The sequence below is a fragment of the Pelophylax lessonae genome, assembly GCF_965119305.1.
Source record: "Pelophylax lessonae genome assembly, chromosome: 2".
In the NCBI taxonomy this organism is placed as follows: domain Eukaryota; kingdom Metazoa; phylum Chordata; class Amphibia; order Anura; family Ranidae; genus Pelophylax; species Pelophylax lessonae.
This window is the reverse complement of record NC_138769.1, coordinates 725919079-725940659: the sequence shown is the minus strand read 5'-3', so window position 1 is coordinate 725940659 and position 21581 is coordinate 725919079. Positions and strand designations below refer to the sequence as shown.

The window sequence follows — 21581 nt, the reverse complement described above, 5'->3', positions numbered from 1 at the left end:
CTTCACCCCCACTTTGGCAATACCTCCCTTACCTTTGTTCCATAGTCACCTTTTCAACCTTTCTTCTTTGTCTTTTGAGCACTATTTTGGCACACCAAGATATACTTATCTTGGACGAGATACCTACCCTCTTCTCACTGCTCACCTTCACCCAGTGTATCTTTCTGATACTCAGCTACCCTGATCTCGTTTTATTTATATTTTTTTATATTTTCTTTTTTGCACCCTTGGTCATGGGCTCATTTATTTTACCTCTATATCACGTCTGGTCATGGGCTTATTTATCTGACCTCTATATTATAATGTTACCAGTTATACCTATTATCTTTTTTTCATCTAAATACAGCCCTATTTGACCCTCAATGGAAACCCACATATCAATTGTGGACCCTGCACCTGGGCCTTGTGCGGAGCATTCGCCCCCTCAGTTCCCTTCATGGACGTACCTCTGGTTGACCATCAGCCTCCCTGACAGTTTTTTCATCTTATTATAAGTGAGTGTCCATAAGCAATCTTCCTGTATGTACCCCTTAATGGATGCAACACCAATTATGTCATATTTTTTAGTGAGCCTGCTCCTGATGAAGTGAAATGTCTTTCACGATACGCGTCGAGCCCAAGAGGCCATTCAACTCATTGCTAACATCCAGCATGCATCCAATTACTTTTTCTACCTATATCCCATTGTCTGTTGGTATATTTCTGTAACTGTCTGTATCATGTATTTATATCATTATTACGGTCATATCATGTTATCATTTGTATAGTATGTATATCCCCCTTTTGATCCAATGTTTTATCTACTATACTGATATTATGTGCTATTGCATTTGTCAATAAACATGTGATGATTAATCATATGCCTCTAAATGCTTACCAGCAGTTGTATATGCATTACCACTATGTCATCATGTGTATACTGGCCACATCTCATACAAAGTCCCACGTTTTTATATTTTGAACACTATGTGTTCCCTTAGTTCTGTCCAATGTTTACAATATTAGGGATGGAGACTCCGTTGCACAAGTCTAATACAGTATAAAGTCCCATTCCCCCTTTTTTCCCCTATTTTTTCCAAGTTCCCTTCCCTCCCCATTTTTCCCTCAAATCCCACCTTTTGCTCTGAATTCTTGTTGTTTAAATTGCCTATAATCTGGCAATGTGTAGGTAAGCCAATTCCTCTGCTAGAGTGCTGGGTGTGCATGCATGGGATGTGCGGCGCAGTAGCCTAGGGATCAGCACAGCAAACCAAGGAGAAAATGGCTGAATAATTCTATGCCCTTAATGAAGATGGTGGCAAGACAGAGAATTAAAAAAAAGGCAAGATAACAAAAGCCTGCATGTAATGTATTTGGGCGCGAGGTTCTTCGTTAAAGAGGAGCTTCAGTCATTTCTTTAACCACTTCAGACCCGGAAGATTGTACCCTCTTCATGAAGAAGCCATTTTTTGCTATTCGGCACTGTGCTACTTGAACTGGTAATTGAGCGGTCATGCAAGGCTGTACCTAAAACAAAATTTATATAATTTTTTTTCACACATATAAAGCTTTCATTTGGTAAAAAAAAAAAAAAAAATTCACTAAAAATAAATGTTAGATATCTTGTGGTCTAACACCTCTCTACTTAACGAACATATGAATTAAGAGTTAGTTGCTAAGGGGCCAGTACCTGCCAGCATCCTAGCAACCATTGACTCATCTCTGCCCTGCTCATTCATCTGTCAGCCAGGGATTCCCATCTGACAGGTGAATGTAAACAAAGGAGCTGGGAACCCCTACAATACATACTTGGACCTTTGCATCTGTTATGAATTTTAGGAGAGAGCCAATGCCCACTCAAAAAAAAAAACAAAAATTGAGTGTGGTCCCCTCTAAATTCCATACCAGACTCTGATCTGAGCATGCAGTCTGGCTGGCCAGGAAAGGGATAGGGACAAGCATGTGCCCCCACCTCCTGAACCATACCAGGCTAGGAGCATTAAGAGACAAGTCATCACAGAGTCACTGAGTGGATAAAGTGAATCATTTATTGAACAACAAGTAATGCGTTTTGAGGCTATTTACCACCGCTTCATACAATTGGTCTGGTGACAAGTTTGTCAGAGCTGAGAGCATACGGACTGTTCAGCCTGCAGGAAACATGTTCCACATGCTCTCAGCTCTGGCACCACATAATTTGTCTGAAAAAGCAGCAGTTAGCCATTAAAAGTGTTACTTGGTGTTCAATAAGTGATTCCATTTTTCAGTCCAATGACTCCCGAAATGCTCCCAAGGTACCTCTGCTAACTTACAACTTTTCCCACAGCACACTGATACTGACCAACCCTAAGTTCTCCCCAAGCAAGATTCCCATGACATGTAGCATTTGTGGTCTTCATACCTAACACAAGTGATAATAATTTTATTGCCTGATATGGTGTGTATAAATTATAATTCTTTTTTTGTGCTGTTCAATGTTGGAGGCCTGAGCTGTTTCAGAACCTTTTGAATTTTTAATTTGCTTAGCCAATAAAAGTTATCACCTTCTCACTCTGTTCTAATTCTGGGATTGATGACTGTACAACTCTTTACCACTGCTGAATTTTCAAAAGAAACCACATTTTACACAAATTTTCAAGTCCAAATCTGGACCAACATCAATTTTCATACCAATAACGTTTTTACATGACATTTATGGCTGGAAATATCGTACCGAAAAATCTTGAACAAATTTAATTTCTGCAATTTATGGATCATCTTCATCTTCAGAGCTTTTGTCCGTATTCCGTATATAAGAGGGTTAAAGAGTGGAGGGGTAACAAGACCAATTACAGAGATCAGACTGTGCGCGGTGATGGGGAGATCAATACCGTTTAGTCTATAGCGCATAAAGACAAACAACGCTCCCGTTATAAAAACAGAGAAGCTTAGTAAATGGGTCATCACGGTGTGAATGGCCTTCTTGCGGGACTCTTTTGAGAGCTTGAGACAAATTAGAAATATATTCATGTAGGAAAAAATGATAACTGAAACTGTCAAGGACAGATAAACACTCCAAACGGCTTCTCCGTGGACTTTATTCATCGTAGAATCTACGCAGGACAAAACCAACAGCGACATCTTATCACAGAAGATATTTTGGATTTGTGTTCCACAAAAATGAAGCTGCGATGTAAGAAATACACCAATGGAGACAGCCATCACTGAGAACGCTAGGCTTCCAAAGATAAACTTTAATACTGTGTCATTGGTCATCAAGGTGACGTATCTCAAGGGGTGGCAGACAGCCAGGTACCGATCATACGCCATGATGGTAAACGTGCCTATTTCAAAATAAGCAAAAATGGTGATACAAGCGAATTGGATAAAACAGGCATCGTGGGAGATGTTCTTCGAAGAAGTGAACAAGTCTATCAGCAACTTTGGAAAGAAGGAAGAACTCCCAAATATCCCATTGAGGACCAAGTTACAGATAAGAATGTACATTGGTTCATGTAGACTTGGCTCGGTCACAACCACAAATATGATCATAATACTCAGACCCAAGATGAATAGATAGATAAGAAAAGAAAAAGCGCAGTACACATATCGCAGCCCTTCCATCTCAGAAAGTCCCAGAAGAATGAAGCTGGTGGAGACATTTTCCATTTAAGTTTTTGTGTTTAGATCAAAAGTTCTTGTACAGGTGCCCAGCCAGAACCTGCTTATTGAGGTTAAAGGGATCCTGTTTTATAAGGGAAAAGTCCAGTAAGTATTTTAGTGTAGGAATTCCATGAAATATATTTTCAAACACTACAAAAAATGTGTAAGCAAATGCACCATCTTTGTCCATGGCCCTAATAATGACTTATGGCTACCAATTAAAACAATTACTAATAAATCCAAAGCAGCCATTCTGAACCAGTTTTGTGGAACCCTAGAGTTCTTCCAGAGGTTGCAAGGGGTTCCTGGAGCAATTACAATTTCTGCTTATTTGATAAGTAACCATTGATACCAATTATCTTTTTAGCTATCTGTAAGGGGAGCATTCTTCTCACCACCAATGTAAGGAAAATTCTTCCCACTGACCTCCAATGCAAGGAGCATTCTTTCCACTGACCTCCAATGCAAGGAGCATTCTTCCCACTGACCTCCAATGCAAGGAGCATTCTTCCCACTGACCTCCAATGCAAGGAGCATTCTTCCCACTGACCTCCAATGCAAGGAGCATTCTTTCCACTGACCACGAATGCAAGGAGCATTCTTCCCACTGACCTCCAATGTAAGGAGCATTCTTCCCACTGACCACCAATGTAAGGAGCATTCTTCCCACTGACCACCAATGTAAGGGGCATTTTTCCCACTGACCACCAATGTAAGGAGCATTTATCCATTGACCACCAATGTAAGGAGCATTCTTCCCATTAATCACCAATGTAAGGAGCATTCTTCGATTGACCACCAATGTAAGGAACATTCTTCCCACTGACCTTCAATGTAAGGGAGCATTCTTCCCACTGACCTCCAATGTAAGGGGCATTCTTCCCACTGACCTCCAATGTAAGGAGCATTCATTCATTGACCACCAATGTAAGGAGCATTCATCCATTTACCACCAATGTAAGGAGCATTCTTCCATTGGCCACCAATGTAAGGAGCATTCTTCCCACTGACAACCAATGTAAGGAGCATTCTACCCACTGACCTCCAATGTAAGGGACATTCTTCCCACTGACCACCAATGTAAGGAGCATTCTTACCACTGACCACCAATGAAAGAAACATTCTTCCCACTGACCACCAATGTAAGGAGCATTCTTCCCACTGATCACCAATGTAAGGAGCATCCTTCCCAATGACCACCAATGTAAGGAGCATTCTTCCCACTGACCTCCAATGTAAGGGACATTCTTCCCACTGACCACAAATGTAAGGGACATTCTTCTCACTGACCACCAATGTAAGGAGTATTCTTCCCAATTTTGTTTATTAAAAGTCTTGCAATCAATAAGCATAAAATCAATATACATAAATAAATATATACATATTTACATGAAAAGGGGAAAAAAAAATACATAGCAAATTCTGCTCTCAAATAAAGACTGCCTTTACAGCAAAAACAAAACTCACATCATGAAACACATCATTACCGGGAAAAATAATCTTAATTAGACTCACACCACCACACCAGACATCAAACCTGCGAGGTCAAGAAACAAAAACCACTCCCATTATGCATGCAGCCCTTCTTCAAAAATGAAGATATTAACTAACAAAAGCTAAGGGTGTGAAAGAAATAGCATAGGAAAAAAGCTTTTCACCCAGAGATGGACAGTTCACCAAAAGCAGGTCTGATATTCCTCCACGCCCTTATCCAGACCGCTCGAGGCTCCCTGCCCTTCTCAAGACCCCGAATCTTCCCAACCTCACCCAGAATATCGTACACCACCACCTCGACAGGGAGGACTTTCTTCCGCAGGGTAATCTGGCACCGTGCATTCCACGTGAAGTAACGGACAACTATACTAACTAGAAAAAGTGTATCCAAATCAAAATCCCAGCGAGTCGGGAATGCCCCATACACCCACTCCGCATAACTCATGCGATAGAGAAAGGGGATGCCTAGAGCCCTCCCCACCCTTTTATACACCTCTATGTTAAAGGGACACTGGAGCAAAAAGTGGTCCATAGACTCCACTTTACCAACACACTCCGCTCTAGGACAATCCCGATCATCCACAGGGCGATGCTTCAGGTTCCCTCTCACATAGAGCCTTCCATGGAAAGCGAGCCAGGCTTGATCCCTAAACTTCAAAGGGATTCTTCCTAAGTTAATTAAACGCAACCCCTCCCTCATTACGGGGCCTGGGCAATCCCTTAAGGTCAGCGACACACTGAAAGCAGAGCCCAAAATCCTCTTCTCCAGAAGCTTTCTGGGGAGGGACTTGATATCCCCCACTGTCACCTGCCACTGCCTAAGTATTTTCAGACACGGGGCAACATAAGCCGGAAGCTTGCCATGTCGGACTCTCAGACTTTTCACTGGCCCGCCATCTTCCCAGCATCGCAGAAAAGGCCTAAACCAAGATTGAAAAATACCCACCCATCCCGGCGGGGTCTCTGCTAACATATTACCAAGATTATACTTTAAAAAAAGCAGAGAAAAGAAAACTATAGGGTTGACCATTCCTAGACCACCTTCCCGCCTGGACAGGTAAGTTACATTGCGTTTAATCAGGTTCAGCCTATTTCCCCATAACAGTTGGAAAAAGCAGCTGTACACCCTTGCATAGAGAGATTCCGGCAAGATACAGACAAAGCTGACATATAAAAAGATTGGGATCAGGTAAGTTTTAATCAAGTCAACCCTTTCCCTCAAGGAAAGTTTCCATTTCTTCCAGCTTGCCACCTTGGCATTGGCATTCAACAACCTGCTTTCCCAATTTCGATGACCATAGTCACCAGGACCAAATTTGATGCCCAACACTTTAATTTCCTGCTGGGGCTCTGGGAAGGCATCCGGAAGTTCGAAGCTTTCACCCTCCTCACCCATCCAGAAAACTTCACTCTTTTCATGATTGATTTTAGAGCCAGAAGCCTCAGTGTACTGCTCTATCACAGAGACCACCTCCTGCGCCTCCTCCATCCCAGAGATAATAACAGACACATCATCGGCATAGGCCACGACCTTCAAAGGCGGCACACCAGCAATGCCCAAAGGCACCCCACACAACGATCCACTCTCTAACCTTCTTATGAAGGGGTCAATTGCGAATACATATAGCAGGGGGCTCAAAGGACACCCCTGGCGCACCCCAGAGCCAACCTCAAAAGGCCGTCCAACCCAACCATTAACAAGTGGGAAGCTCTCAGCCCCTTTATATAATGTTTTCAGCCAATCAATAAACCTCCCCTGCAGGCCGTATCTACCAAGTAGCAAATACAGGTACTCATGATTGACTCGATCAAAAGCCTTCGCCTGATCCAATGCCAGCAAGTACTTTCTCCATCCAGCAGCCCTGCATCGCTCCAAAGCCTCCCGGACAGCTAAAATTGCTGAAAAGGTACTTCTGCCCTGGACCGAGCAGTGCTGATGATTGGACAACAAATCGCCTGCTACTGACGACAAGCGCCAAAAAAGAATCTTCGCCAAGATCTTTCTATCAACATTGAGAAGACTGATGGGGCGCCAGTTCTCAATTATTGAGGGGTCTTTACCTTTTGACAGAAGAATCACAGCGGATTGCCTCATGGAGGGAGGGAGAGAACCCTCATCTAAACAGCTGTTATAAACCTCCGCTAAAAAGGGAGCCAGAATGGACTTAAAACACTTGTAAAATTCAGCTGTCAACCCATCTGGCCCAGGCGACTTTTTGGTAGCCAGCTTCTCTATAGCACAAACTACCTCATCCGCTGAAATTGGTTCTGTCAAATCCATCAAAGGCAATGTATCATTTCCCAATCCTGGAGTAGAATCCAGAAAGCTTTCCATCCTGTCCCGACTAAGGTCCTTTCTTCCCAGAAGGTCTGCGTAATATGACCTGAAGATCTCCAGGATCCCTGATCTGGACTTCACCAGGGAACCCGTACTATCCCTCAGACCTATGACCGTCTTAACTGCTATGCCTTGCTTACAGTTCTGGTAAGGATCAGGCGAGTGATATTTCCCATAATCTCTCTCCAGAACCAAGGAGGCATGCCGGTCGTATTGACACTTCCTAAGAAGAAGCTTTACCTCCGAGATCTCCCCTGGATCTCCTCCATACGAGACAAGACGATCAAGCTTCCTCCGCAAATGCTGGTAGGCAATATACATACCAAGCTGCTTCTTCTTACTTATGGCCTTGAAAAGTCCAATCGCCCTTTGTTTCACAAGCTCCCACCACTCTGACTTACTGCTGCAAAAGTCCAGAATAGAAACCTGTGCCTGAAAAAAATCCTCAAAGGATTGTCTTACCTCTACATCTTCCAGGAGAGCCGAATTCAGTTTCCAGGTACCCCTTCCCCTGGGTGGAGTGTCCGAGGCATTCAGAGTCACAGACAGCATACAGTGGTCAGAGAACTCCACCGCCCTCAACTCAGGAGCCGAGAAAGCAGAGTTCTCCTTTAAAAAAAACCTATCTATCCTACTCTGACTATTCCCTCTCTGAAACGTGAATCCCGTGCTGCCAGGGCAGTGCTTAATGTGCACATCTACCAGGCCTGCTTGTCTAACCATATCTCTAAGAAAAACGCTATCATAACCCAGCCTGTCTATGGAGACCCTCCTGTCTTCAGGCCTAATTATGGTGTTAAAGTCACCTCCAAAGACAACCTGCTGGGATGTAAAAAGGAAGGGCTTGATCTTTGTGAAGAGGCATTTCCTGTCCCATTTTGACTGCGGTCCATAGATATTGATCAGGCGCAGGTCCTGCCCCCTAACAGAGACGTCTAAGACCATGCATCTCCCCATTTCTACCTCAATTATCCGCCGGCACGTTACCATATCGGTTTTAAAAAGAACCGCAACTCCGCTGCAAGGCTCAGCCGCAAGAGACCAAAAGGAGGGACCGCATCTCCACTCCCTTTTTGCTAGATGGACATCGGCCAAAGTATTGAGCCAGGTCTCTTGCAAAAATAAAATCTCAGCATCAAACTCACTGAGCAAAAATAAGGCAATATCACGAGCTCTTGCAGATTTCACGCTGGCGACATTAATGGTCGCCACCTTTATCAGAGCGGGCACTGCCATCAGGATGATTGGGGTAGTCGTTTCTTAACCTCCACCACACTCTCATCACCCGAAACAGCTCTCTTTACACTATGTGACTCCCCCTCATCCATAGATGATAAAGTAGATAAATCGGATACTAACTCCTCCCCTGATAAAACCGAAAATGTGTTGCCAAGAGGAACCCCTCCTGGCTCTAACTGTAAGGAAGAAGTGACCGCTTTACTGGTCTTCCTCTTCTTCTTTTTCTTCCTCTTTGTCCTCTCCCACCCCTCATCATCCGAATCCTCCACAACAGAGGGTGAGACATGGGACATGGACACCCCTCCCTCAACCCCATCGACCCCACCACCATCCAGCACCCCTGCACCCTCTTGGCCGCGTTTGCGGTGTCGAGAGACAGGGACTGGAGGTGGAGTAGGCCGAGGGGGAAGATCCACTATACCCGCCCCCCCAGCAGCTTCCGCTAGTCTGGAGGATCTACGCACAGTAGATGTAGGAACAACAGGAGGGACAGACTCAGGGACCACATCACTAGGGGAAACAGAATCTGACACAACAGACACAGACTCAGGGACCACATCACTAGGGGAAACAGAATCTGACACAACAGACACAGGAGGGGCAACAACAATTTCCTCTCTAACTTCAGCTGCTTCATCTTCTTTATCAAGCCTCTGCAGCTCAGTCTCCAATCCTGGCAAGTTATGCAGTGCCTCTGGGCACTGGCTATATGGATGACCCAGCTGCTGGCACAAATTGCACCGAATCTGGGTGCATTCTCTGGCCAAATGGCCTAAATCCTGGCACAGTGAGCACTTCTTGTGGGTGCAGGACGATGCAAAGTGGCCTTTATCACCACATTTATTACATACCTTAGGCTGACCTTGGTAGAAAATGGTCAGCCTATCCCTACCCAGAAAGGCTGAGCAGGGAAGGTGCTGAACTACATCGCCCAGCACCCCCAATTTTAGCGACACTGTCCAGGCCCCTGTCCATATCCCATGCTCATCAAGGACCTTCCGCAGTGGAGTGAGGACCTCGCCATATCGGCGTAGCCATACTAATAAATCAGCCTCTGGTATGGATTCGTTACGCACCAAAATGGTCACTGATTTTATCAGAGGCTGCCTTGAAATCACTTTTGGCACCAAACCACTCCACTGCTGAAGGCCCTTGCACCTCCTAAATCTCTCCCAGAAGAGATCCAAACTTTCAGGTTTTACAAACGATAAATCGAATTCATAACTCCCCACCGGGCAAATTAAAGCAAAAATATCACAAGCTTTAAACCCCATTTCCAAAATCAACTCAGCCACCCTCCCCCTTACAGGTGGAGTTCCATCCCCCACCCACCTCAACTGTACCACATTCCTCCTCCTATACCCACCAAACCTCCCTGAATTTTGACTAATAACAGAATTCCCACCACCCACCCTGGTGTGACTCCCCAAAGCTGAAGCATAGCTTCCAACATTCCTCCCAGCAGAAAATCCATCAGTTTTTTTTAAATTATCTGACACACACTTAGCAGATAACGATTGCACAGATTCGGGATTGATCTGTGCAATCGAATCTTTCCTCTGCTGAGCAGGAGGAGAAATGTCATTTTTATTTTTCCCAGCATTACTAACCCCTTCACCACCACCCACCACATTCATTGCTTTAACATTGTCATTTTTTATACTTGCTGGGATACTTATTATTGCTGTTGTCTTCACAGCAGAATCCATAGCTGCTGCACTGGTAAAAACTCCAGCTGTCATCTTCTCTTCCACTAGGACAGGGTTTTCAGCTGTGGAAATAGCATTCTGTTTTAACACAGCAGCAGGTAAAGCATTGCAGGATATTTCCATTGCTACTTCCATTCCACTTCCAGAACTAAGTTGATCCCCTCCCCCATCAGCAATCAGCACTGGAAGACTGGGAGGCTCAGGTGAACATGAAGCAGGCTCTTTGGAGCTGGCAACCATTTTGCTTGCCGTGGGACTACTGGTCTCAGCCAGACCAGCAAAATCCATGCCTGGGGTGTTTAATGCAGGTCCATCCACATTCGTCTGATGGTCCGGGGCTTGCATGTCTGTCGGTTTCTCCACAGCGGTAACTCCAATAGGTAGCTGTATGCAGAGCTCTTTCTCACCTGGGACACCATCCACTACAGCAGATGGGGCAGACATGTTGGATGGCAGCATGGTGTACTGGGATTTCTCCACCATTACTGGCTTTGCTGACTTGAATCTCCTCTGCCCATCCTCAGGGATTTCTGATGGATCATCAGAAAATACAAACCTGTCTGCTTTCAGGGGTGACTCCATCTGCTGGATGAATGTCAGGGATCCATGTCCACTCTCAACCCCCTGGCTGGTTGCCGCTGGTGATTCCCAGTTCTGGCATGGGGGGAGAGGTGCAGAGGCAGATGGAGCCTGGTCATCCATTAACTGAGCCTGCTGATCCACAGAGCTTGCTGATGTCTGGCTGGTAAATCGCCTCTCATTATCAAACTTTTCTTTAAATGCTCCACTTCTGTCTTTCAGCCTTTCCAATAATAAAGTTTGTTCCTTTACCTTTTCTTCCAATTCCTGTAACTCAGGCTTCATGGCTGTGCGATTTTTACTCCAGGCCTGGAAATACTTGGTTTTGAAGGATTTGTGTTCAGCCTTCAAAACTTTAAGTTTTTCTTCCGCTCTCCCAATCGCCCTAAAACGATTGATAATCTTCTGGCTGAAGACATCCGCATTCTCACCAGGGCCTGGACCCACAGACAGGTCCTCCACCTCCTCCTCACTAGGCCCCGTGTCATCAGGGGGATCCCTCCCAGGGCCTCCCCCAGGATCAGGCATTGTTCCTGGGCCAAGCTAGCAAGCAAGGCCCAGGCTTGAAAAGGGCTGGTTCTCTGAGAGAGCTCTTTGGGTGTGTCCTCCTCCTTCTTCCCACTGACCTCCAATGTAAGGGACATTCTTCCCACTGACCACAAATGTAAGGGACATTCTTCTCACTGACCACCAATGTAAGGAGTATTCTTCCCACTGACCTCCAATGTAAGCAGCATTCTTCCCAATGACCTCCAATGTAAGGAGCATCCTTCCCAATGACCACCAATGAAAGAAACATTATTCCCACTGGCCACCAATGTAATCCATTGTGTTGCTGTAGATATAGTCATTTTTGGCAGGGGGTTCCATGAGATCTGAAAATAGTTTCAAGGATTCCTCCATGTTAAAAAGGTCAAGAAAAGCTGATCTAAAGGCAAAACTTCTTTTTTTTTTTTTAGTTATGGGAGGTGTAGGGAATGCTTAAAAAGAACTCTAAAATCAATAGGTCTTTTCAGCAAAGCAGAAAACAGTATCCTGGAACACAAGTGAAGTGGGATTTAGAGCTCTGTCTGCTCTCTGAAAATGAGAATACAAAAAAATCATATTTCATTTTTAAAATTTAAGAAAAACTGGGCTGGTTCCATGCAAATGGCTGTTATTTGTTTCTATGGGAGCTGCTGCCTCCACTAGGACAACTATCTAGGTAGAGTCTGTAATAGGGAGTTAAGGAGTAGTGGGTGTGGCGCTGCTCTTCTAATAATGTTATGTGTGTGTAATTCCCTTTAAATATATACCGTATATACTCGAGTATAAGTTGACCCGAATATAAGCCGAGACCCCTAATTTTAACACAAAAAAGTGGGAAAACTTATTGACTCGAGTATAAGCCTAGGGTGGGAAATGCAGCAGCTACTGGACCCAACTGGACCACCACGAGAAACAAAACAGGGGCTGCGGGCATGGTACAGGAGATGGCGCAGGTCATAGTAAGGGCATGGCACAGGTCAGGGCACAGGTCAGGGCACAGGTGATGGTACAGGCATGGCACAGGTGATGGTATAGGCATGGCACAGGTGATGGTACAGGCATGGCACAGGTCATGGTACAGGAGATGGTATAGGCATGGCACAGGTGATGGTATAGGCATGGCACAGTAAGTACTGCATGGCACAGTATGAACAGGCATTGCACAGTATGTACAGGCATGGCACAGTAGGTATAGGCATGGCACAGTATGTACAGCCATGGCACAGTATGTACAGGCATGGCACAGTATGTACAGGCATGGCACAGGAGATGCAGTGCTGCGGGCATGGTACAGGAGAATGTCCTGTACCATGCCCGCAGCACTGCATGAGGATATGCAGGGGCTGTGGAGGAGTCTCACTTACCTGACGGTGAGGCGCCTTCGATTTAAAAATCGCACCGCCCAGTGCGAATACGTCACCGCAAATGCGCCGCCGATGCTCGGGAAAGCCCGAACACGTTCGGCTATTCCCGGGCATGCGGCACATGCGCAGTGACACGTCGGCGCCGAGCGGCGCCATTTTTAAAAAGACAGTGAAGCCAGTGACTCAAGTATAAGCCGAGGGGGGCTTTTTCAGCATGAAAAACATGCTGAAAAACTCGGCTTATACTCGAGTATATACGGTATATATATTTTTTTATAAGAGTGCCTGGTGCTCTGTGGTTTGCAATGTGGTAACCATACAAAAAAACTACACATTTATATTACCAAAACTAAATCAGTGAAAACATATATACAGTATCTCACAAAAGTGAGTACACCCCTCACATTTTTGTAAATGTTTTATTATACCTTTTCATGTGACAACACTGAAGAAATTACACTTTGCTACAATGTAAAGTAGTGAGTGTACAGCTTGTATAACAGTGTAAATTTGCTGTCCCCTCCAAATAACTCAACACACAGCCATTAATGTCTAAACCGCTGGCAACAAAAGTGAGTACACCCCTAAGTGAAATTAATTGTCCAAAAAAATGCCGAATTAGCAGTTTTCCCTCCCCGGTGTCATGTGACTCGTATAATTCACAATTTTTATCCTATTGGATTTATTGGTTTTGAGTGCGGTCCTTATCACCTGTTGGACATTTTTTTTTCATTTATATGTTTTTAATAAATTTTTTTCGACAATACATAAAGTCATAAAAGGAAAAAAAAAACAGAAAAAGAAACAACAAATAACAAGTAAAATTAGGTTTATACCTCTATACATCTGTGTCAAAACCAGCTTTACTGCACCTTAATAGTTCCTAAACCAAAGGGAGAAAAAAAAAAAGGGTAAGGGGGTCTCTCATTGTAATATTATTATCAAAACATTAAGTGGAAAAATTTCCCAAAAAATTATCGTGCAGGAAAAACTTGTGAGGAAAAAAAAAAGGGGGGGGTCTCTCGTTGTGATATTATTATCAAAAAATTAAGTGAAAAATTTCCCCCCCCCCAAAAAAAAAAAAAGGGTAAGGGGGTCTCTCATTGTGATATTATTATCAAAACATTAAGTGGAAAAATTTCCCAAAAAATTATCGTGAAAGGAAAAACTTGTGAGGAAAAAAAGAAAAAAAGGGGGGTCTCTCGTTGTGATATTATTATCAACAAATAAAGTGAAAAATTTCCCAAAAAAAAAAACAAAAAAGGGTAAGTGGGTCTCTCATTGTGATATTATTATCAAAACATTAAGTGAAAAAATTCCCAAAAAATTATCGTGAAGGAAAAACTTGTGAGGGAAAAAAAAAAGGGGGGTCTCTCGTGATATTATTATCAAAAAATTAAGTGAGAAATTTCCCCAAAAAAAAAAAAAAAATGAGTGCCTCATTATTATCAATCCTTTAAGGGGACAATTTCCCAAAATTGAAGTGAATAAAAAAAGGGGGGGGGGGTAAAGGTCTTCAAAAATATAGATGATAACAATAGGAACCTACATATTAACCGCTTGCCGACCGCCGCAAGTAGATTTACTGCGGCAGTCAGCCCCGGCCAGGCAGAGTGACGTTAATTAACGTCACTAGCCTGGGAGGGTCTGGGGAGCGAGCGCGCGCCCGCGGAGGCGCGCTCCCGCTCCCGCGCGGTCACGGACCCCCCCGCGCGTGTGACCGGCGGACCCGATGTCCGCCGGTCACTCGGCGATCGTCGGGGGAGAGGGAGAATGTCAGGCAGCTTGTGTAAACAAGCCACCTGTCATTCTCCTCAGTGTAAAAACACTGATCAGACGGATCTACTATGTAGATCCGTTGATCAGTGTCCTTACAGCTCAAGCCACAGCCAATCACAGTAGAAAGCACGCCCCTAGGGACACACATAGCCCCGCCCTTTAAAAAAAGTTAACCCCTTCACTGCCAGTGTATTTTTACAGTAACAGTGCATATGTATAGCACTGATTACTGCAGTAATGTCACTGGTAACCCCAAAAGTGTCAAAAATGTCAGTCAAGGGTCCGATCTGTCCGCCGCAATGTCGCAGTACCGCAAAAAAAAACGCAGATCGCCGCCATTATGCGTTAAAAAAAAAACAACAAAAATGACAAAAATCTTTCCCTTTGTTAGTAAACGCGATAACTTTTGCGCAAACCAATCAAAATACGCTTTTTGCGATTTTTTTTACCAAACATAGGTAGGATAAAACAAATTGGCTGAAAATGTTAAAAAATCTTGATTTTTACATTTTTTTGGGGAATTTCATATAAAAAAATGTGAAAAATATTGTTATTTTTGCAAAATTGACGCTCTTTTTTTGTTTATAGCGCGTGATCAAAAAATCGCACAGGTGATCAAATACCACCACAAGAAAGCTCTGTTTGTGGGAAAAAAAGGACGTCAAATTCGTTTAGGTACAGCGTCGCACGACCGCGCAATTGTCCGTTAAAGTCACGCAGTGCCGAATCGCAAAATACCCCCTGGTCGTTTAGCAGCCAAATCCTCCGGGGCTTAAGTGGTTAAAGAACATATTTTTTAGAAAATGTAACAAATCTGATACACAGTAAACTACCAAAAATAACATCTGTTGGACATAAGAGTTTAAAGTTGGCCGGGGCCAAGTACCAATATGAAGGTTTCCATGTACTATATACATTAATGAAAATAAACTGACTGCCTAGGTTGCCTATGTGAAGACCACCTAACCTAACCTTCCTCTGTCTCTGTTATAGGTTAGTTGGGTTCCTACCTTAGTTGGAATCAGGCAGTATAACACATTGTAGGATTGCCATGCGTACCTGGGATCTCCAGAGGTGCAATCCATAGCTGTACTCAATCTCTGCTTTTATATCCTTGCTATGTTTACTGCTTTGTATAAATGATAATAGAATCCTTGGAGAAGATACTCCCAGAGGATACAGACTGAGAAGAGGAAAACAAATGACATATTCCCACTTTTAGGAAACTCTCTTCACTCACACTGTAGTTTCCTGATACAATACATTCCGAAGTACCATTCGAAACAGGAAAAAAAATCTCTTTTCTAGTAGTCATGTTGGCCAATGGCAATATGGCCCCTGTGTCTTACTCCTAAGCCTAAAACTCACTTTTCTTAACCACTTAAGCCCCGGAAGATTTTACCCCCTTCCTGACCAGGGCCTATTTTGCGATTCGGCACTGCGTGACTTTAACGGACAATTGCACGGTTGTGCGACGCTGTACCTAAACGAATTTGACGTCCTTTTTTTCCCACAAACAGAGCTTTCTTTTGGTGGTATTTGATCACCTGTGCGATTTTTTGATCATGCGCTATAAACAAAAAAAGAGCGTCAATTTTGCAAAAATAACAATATTTTTCACATTTTTTTTAATGAAATTCACCCAAAAAAAAATGTAAAAATCAAAATTTTTTAACATTTTAGGCCAATTTGTTTTATGCTACATATGTTTGGTAAAAAAAATTGCAAAAAGCATATTTTGATTGGTTTGAGCAAAAGTTATTGCGTTTACTAACTAAGGGAAAGATTTTTGTCATTTTTGTGGGACTTCGACATTGTGGCGGACAGATCGGACCCTTGACTGACATTTTTGACACTTTTGGGGTTACCAGTGACATTTGTACAGTAATCAATGCTATATATATATATGCACTGTTACTGTAAAATTGACACTGGCAGTGAAGGGGTTAACTTTATTTGAGAGGGAGGGGTTATGTGTGTCCCTAGGGGCGTGCTTCTAACTGTGATTGGTTGTGGCTTGAGGTGTAAGAACAGAGATCAATGGTCTTACATTGCAGAACCGTGTGATCTCAATTCCTACACAGGGGAGAATGACAGGCGGCTTTGTTTACATTAGCCGCCTGCCTTTCTTCCGCTGTAACGGACAATCGCGAGTGACCGGCGGACATCTGGTCCACCGGGCACATGCGCGGGGGGGGGGTCCGTGAGCGAGCGGGAGTGCGCCTCCGGCGGTGTGCGCTCGCTCGCTCCCTAGAGCCTCACAGGCTAGCGACGTAGACCTACGTCGCTTTGCCTGTGAGGGGCTGACTGCCGACGTAAATCGTCGTTAGGCAGTCGGCAATAGTGATGTCGCGAACATAAAATTCGCTGTTCGCGAACGGCGAACGCGAACATCGGCGAATGTTCGCGAACCGGCGAACATTGCGAACCGCCATAGACTTTAATAGGCAGGCGAATTTTAAAACCCACAGGGACTCTTTCTGGCCACAATAGTAATGGAAAAGTTGTTTCAAGGGGACAAACACCTGGACTGTGGCATGCCGGAGAGGGATCACACAAAAAAAAGTTCTTAAAAATTGTAATTTTTTGATAGAGAGCCAATTATTGGAAAAATTAAAAAAAAATAAAAATAAAAAATTTCTTTGGATTTAGCATCTGGGGGGTCTAAAAAGTGTACCTGTGAAGTTTCAGCTCTGTAGCATGTCCGGAACCAGAAAAAAATATGAATTAGGGTTAGGGCTAGGGTTAGGGTTAGGGTTAGGTTTAGGGTTAGGGTTATTTTTATGACTAGGCTTAGAGGGTTAGGGTTAAGGTTAGAGGGTTAGGGTTATGGTTAGAGGGTTAGGGTTAGGTTTAGTGTTAGGGGCTAGGGTTAGGGTTACGGTGAGATACTTAGGGTTAGAGTTAGTAGCCCTACCCCTACCCCTCTAACTCTAACCCTAAGCACTAAAAATAACCCTAACCTTAGCCCTGACCCTAACCCTAACCCTAGCCCTAACCCTAACCCTAGCCCTAACCCTGATTCTATTTTTTTTCTGGTTCTGGACATGCTACAGAGCTGAAACTTCACAGGTACACTTTTTAGACCCCCCAGACAATAAATCCAAAGAAATTTTTTTTTTGCTAAGTTTTTTTTTTTTTTTTCCAATAATTGGCTCTCTATCAAAAATGACAATTTTTAAGAACTTTTTTTGTGTGATTTAGTGTCTAGGGGGTCTAAAAAGTGTACCTGTGAAGTTTCAGCTCTGTAGCATGTCCAGAACCAGAAAAAAAAAAGATAATTTTTCAGTAGAACAGGGATGGTGGGAACCCCTTTTACACCTATATGATCTTTTTTTTCTAGTTCTGGACATGCTACATATATATATATATATATTAAAAAAATACTCAAATACCAGCCCTAGGAAGGGCTTTTTGGGGTGCTGTGCTTACAGCAGGAGTGTACCAAGAACACTGGCTAACAAGACCGGGAACACTGACTAACTGTCCCTAGCTATAACAGCAGCAGCAGCAGCACTTTCCCTGCTCTCAGTAACACAGAAATTATCTAAAATGGATGCTGCCCTTGCTTATTTATAGGAGGTGGGAGGGTATGGGAGGGAGGTATGCTGATTGGCCTGGAATGTGTCTGCTGACTGTGATGTTCAGGGTCAAAGTTTGCCTCAATGATGATGTATAGGAGGCGGACGGAACATCGCATATGTTCGCCCGCAGCGGCGAACGCGAACGTTCGAAGTTCGCCGGGAACCGTTCGCCGGCGAACCGTTCGGTACATCTCTATTCGGCAAGTGGTTAAGCTAAAATTACTATAGTGCATCCGGAAAGTATTCACAGCGCTTACATTTTCCAACATTTTGTTATATTACAGCCTTATTCCAAAATAGATTAAATTAATTATTTTCCTCAAAATTCTACAAACAATAACCCATAATGACAACATGAAAGAGGTTTGTTTGAAATCTTTGCAAATTTACTAAAAATAAAAATAAAAACGAAAAATCCCATGCACATAAGTATTCACAGCGTTTGCCATGACACTCAAATTTGAGCTCAGGTGCATACTGTCTCCACTGATCTTCCTTGAGATGTTTCTGAAACTTGATTGGAGTCCACCTGTGGTAAATTCATTTTATTGGACATGATTTGGAAAGGCACACACCTGTCTATATGAGGTTCCCACAGTTAAAAGTGCATGTCAGAGCACAAAGCAAGTCATGAAGTCTAATGCCTCGTACACACGCAACGATTATCAGCCGACCGATCGGCCGTCTTTTGACCAAGTTGTGTTTTGTTGGTTGAAATGTGCTCTAGACTGTACACAAATTTTCTCGGCCAACAAAAATCTACTTCAGAAGTGATGTCATGTGCTGGTTTACTTTCCGTGTGTTTTTTCTTCTCTGAGCATGCCCAGTCTTGCTCATCAGATTTTTGTCTGCCGAAATCTGTACTGACTGACGAAAATCGGCCTTTGTGTTGACGGCCAACAAAAATTTTATAGCCTGCACACCAGATTTTATTTGGACGAAAAGTCAGAGTCGGTTGTCGAAAGCATCATACTAACAAGCCGAAAATCGGCTGATCGGACGTTGGCTGAAAATGCATGGCCAACTATCGACGCGTGTGTACGGGGCATAAGGAATTGTCTGTAGGCTTCCGAGACAGGATTGTATCAAGGCACAGATCTGGGGAAGGGTACAGAAAAATGTCTGCACCATTGATGGTCTCAATGACCACAGTGGCCTCCATCATCTGTAAATGGAAAAAGTTTGGAACCACAAGGACTCTTCCTAGAGCGGGTCACCCAGCCAAACTAAGCAATCGGGGGAGAAGGGCCTTAGTCAGGGAGGTGACCAAGAACCCGATGGTCACTCTGACAGAGCTCCAGCGTTTCTCTGTGGAGAGAGGAGAACCTTCCAGAAGAACAATCACCTCTGCCGCACTCCACCAACAAGGCCTGTATGGTAGAGTGGCCAGACTGAAGCAAAAAGGCACATGCCTGGAGTTTGCCAAAATGCACCTGAAGAACTCTCAGACCATGAGAAATAAAATTCTCTGGCCTGATGAAAATAAAAGATTGAACTCCTTGGCCTGAATGGCAAGCGTCGTGTCTGGAGGAAACTAGGCACTGCTCATCACCTGGCCAATACCATCCCTACAGTGAAGCATTGTGGTGTGGCAGCATCATGCTGTGGGGATGTTTTTCATTGGCAGGAACTGGGAGACTAGTCAAGATCGAGGGAAAGATGAATGCAGCAATGTACAGAGACATCCTGGATGAAAACCTGCCGAAGGGTGAAGGTTCGTCTTCCAATAGGGCAATGACCCTAAGCACACAGCCAAGATAACAAAGGAGTGGCTATGGGACAACTGTGTGAATGTCCTTGAGTAGCCCAGCCAGAGCCCTGATTTGAACCCAATTGAACATCTCTGGAGAGATCTGAAAATGGCTGTGCACTGGTAGAGCCTGAGAGGTCCTGCAACCTGATGGAGCTTGAGAGGTCCTGCAAAGAAGAATGGGCGAAACTGCCCAAAAATAGGTGTGCCAAGCTTGTAGCATGATACTCAAAAAGACTTGTGGCTGTAATTGGTGCCAAAGGTGCTTTACCAAAGTATTGAGCAAAGGCTGTGATACTTCTGTACATGGAATTTTTTTCAATTTTTTTTATTTTTAAATAATTTTCAAAGATTTCAAACAAACTTCTTCCATGTTGTCATTATTGGAAATTGTTTGTAGAATTTTGAGGGAAAAATGAATTTAATCCATTTTGAAATAACACTGTAACATAACAAAATGTGGAAATTTAGTGAATACTTTCCCGACGCACTGTAACCAGGTCTTCCTATATAAACATACCTAGAGCTTGTGCATCTGCTAAAAAAAAAAAAAAAAAAAGGGCAAAAATGTGATACAGCTGTTTGTACATAATGCCTTCATTTGCTTGGTCACATCCCTACATCCAACGCTTCCCAAGCAGTCCTTCATACCTTTGAGCCCTAATGAAGGGTATGTTCTAACGCCACAGGTGTCAAACTAGCGGCCCTCCAGCTGTTGCAGAACTACAAGTCCCATGAAGCTTTGCAGTTACAAGTATGACTCCTATAGGCAAAGGCATGATGCAACAGCTGGAGGGCCGCCAGTTTGACACTCTAATCCAACCCCTAAACTGTATAAAAATACACAGATATCTCGCTTGTCCGTTGACTGATAATTCTAAGGCTCCAAGCTTTTTTGAGTTAATATCCCCTTGCCAAATGCGTGCTCTCTCCCGAGCCGACTCTCTGCGTCTATAAGACATTGAGAGCGTGGCCCCACCCCCGTTCCTGCCTCCTGCCTCCCGCCTTCCACCTCTCTGACTGTGATTGACAGCAACTGGAGCAAATGTCTCCTGATTCTGCATCTCAGCCAATCAGGAGGGAGAGACCCAGGGGAGCCTCAGATCTCATGTACATCACTGGATCAAGATCGGGCTTAGTAAGTATTGGGGGGGGGGGGGGGGGTTGCTGCACACTGAAGTTTTTTTTATCTTTATGCATAGAATGCATGAAGGTAGAAAAACCTTCAGCCTATACAACCATTTTAAGGTTACAGTTGGTCTGTATGACAAGCTATTACAAATCTTTGATATAAAAAAAAAATACAGGAATGCATTTATATCCATTATGCCACAATTTTGTATGTACCAAACAAATATCATTGTTTTCAGGTACATACAGTATTTAAGAAAATACCTATAGACACAGAAATCCGGGGAAGGGGTGGTGAGTGATTTATCACCCTTAGGAAGATTTTGCAAACATCACAAACTGATGTAACTTACATTCTAACCTCAGTCACCACAATGTAGCCCACAATAACCCCAAAGGGCCCCCACTTTTGTGTAGTAGAGAATAGAGATACACTATATTATCAAAAGTATTGGGACGCCTGCC

The 21581-nt window shown here is 43.7% G+C and overlaps 1 protein-coding gene across 1 annotated transcript; it reads right to left on the bottom strand.

Moving 5' to 3' along the window:
- Positions 1 to 2643: 2643 nt before the first annotated feature.
- Positions 2644 to 3627, bottom strand: LOC309546791 (olfactory receptor 52Z1P-like; the record flags this gene model as incomplete). The annotated part of the gene is made up of 1 exon (XM_082246480.1): positions 2644 to 3627. One exon carries the CDS (start codon positions 3625 to 3627, stop codon positions 2644 to 2646), a length of 984 nt encoding a protein of 327 aa, XP_082102606.1.
- Between the last annotated feature and the right edge of the window lie 17954 nt (positions 3628 to 21581).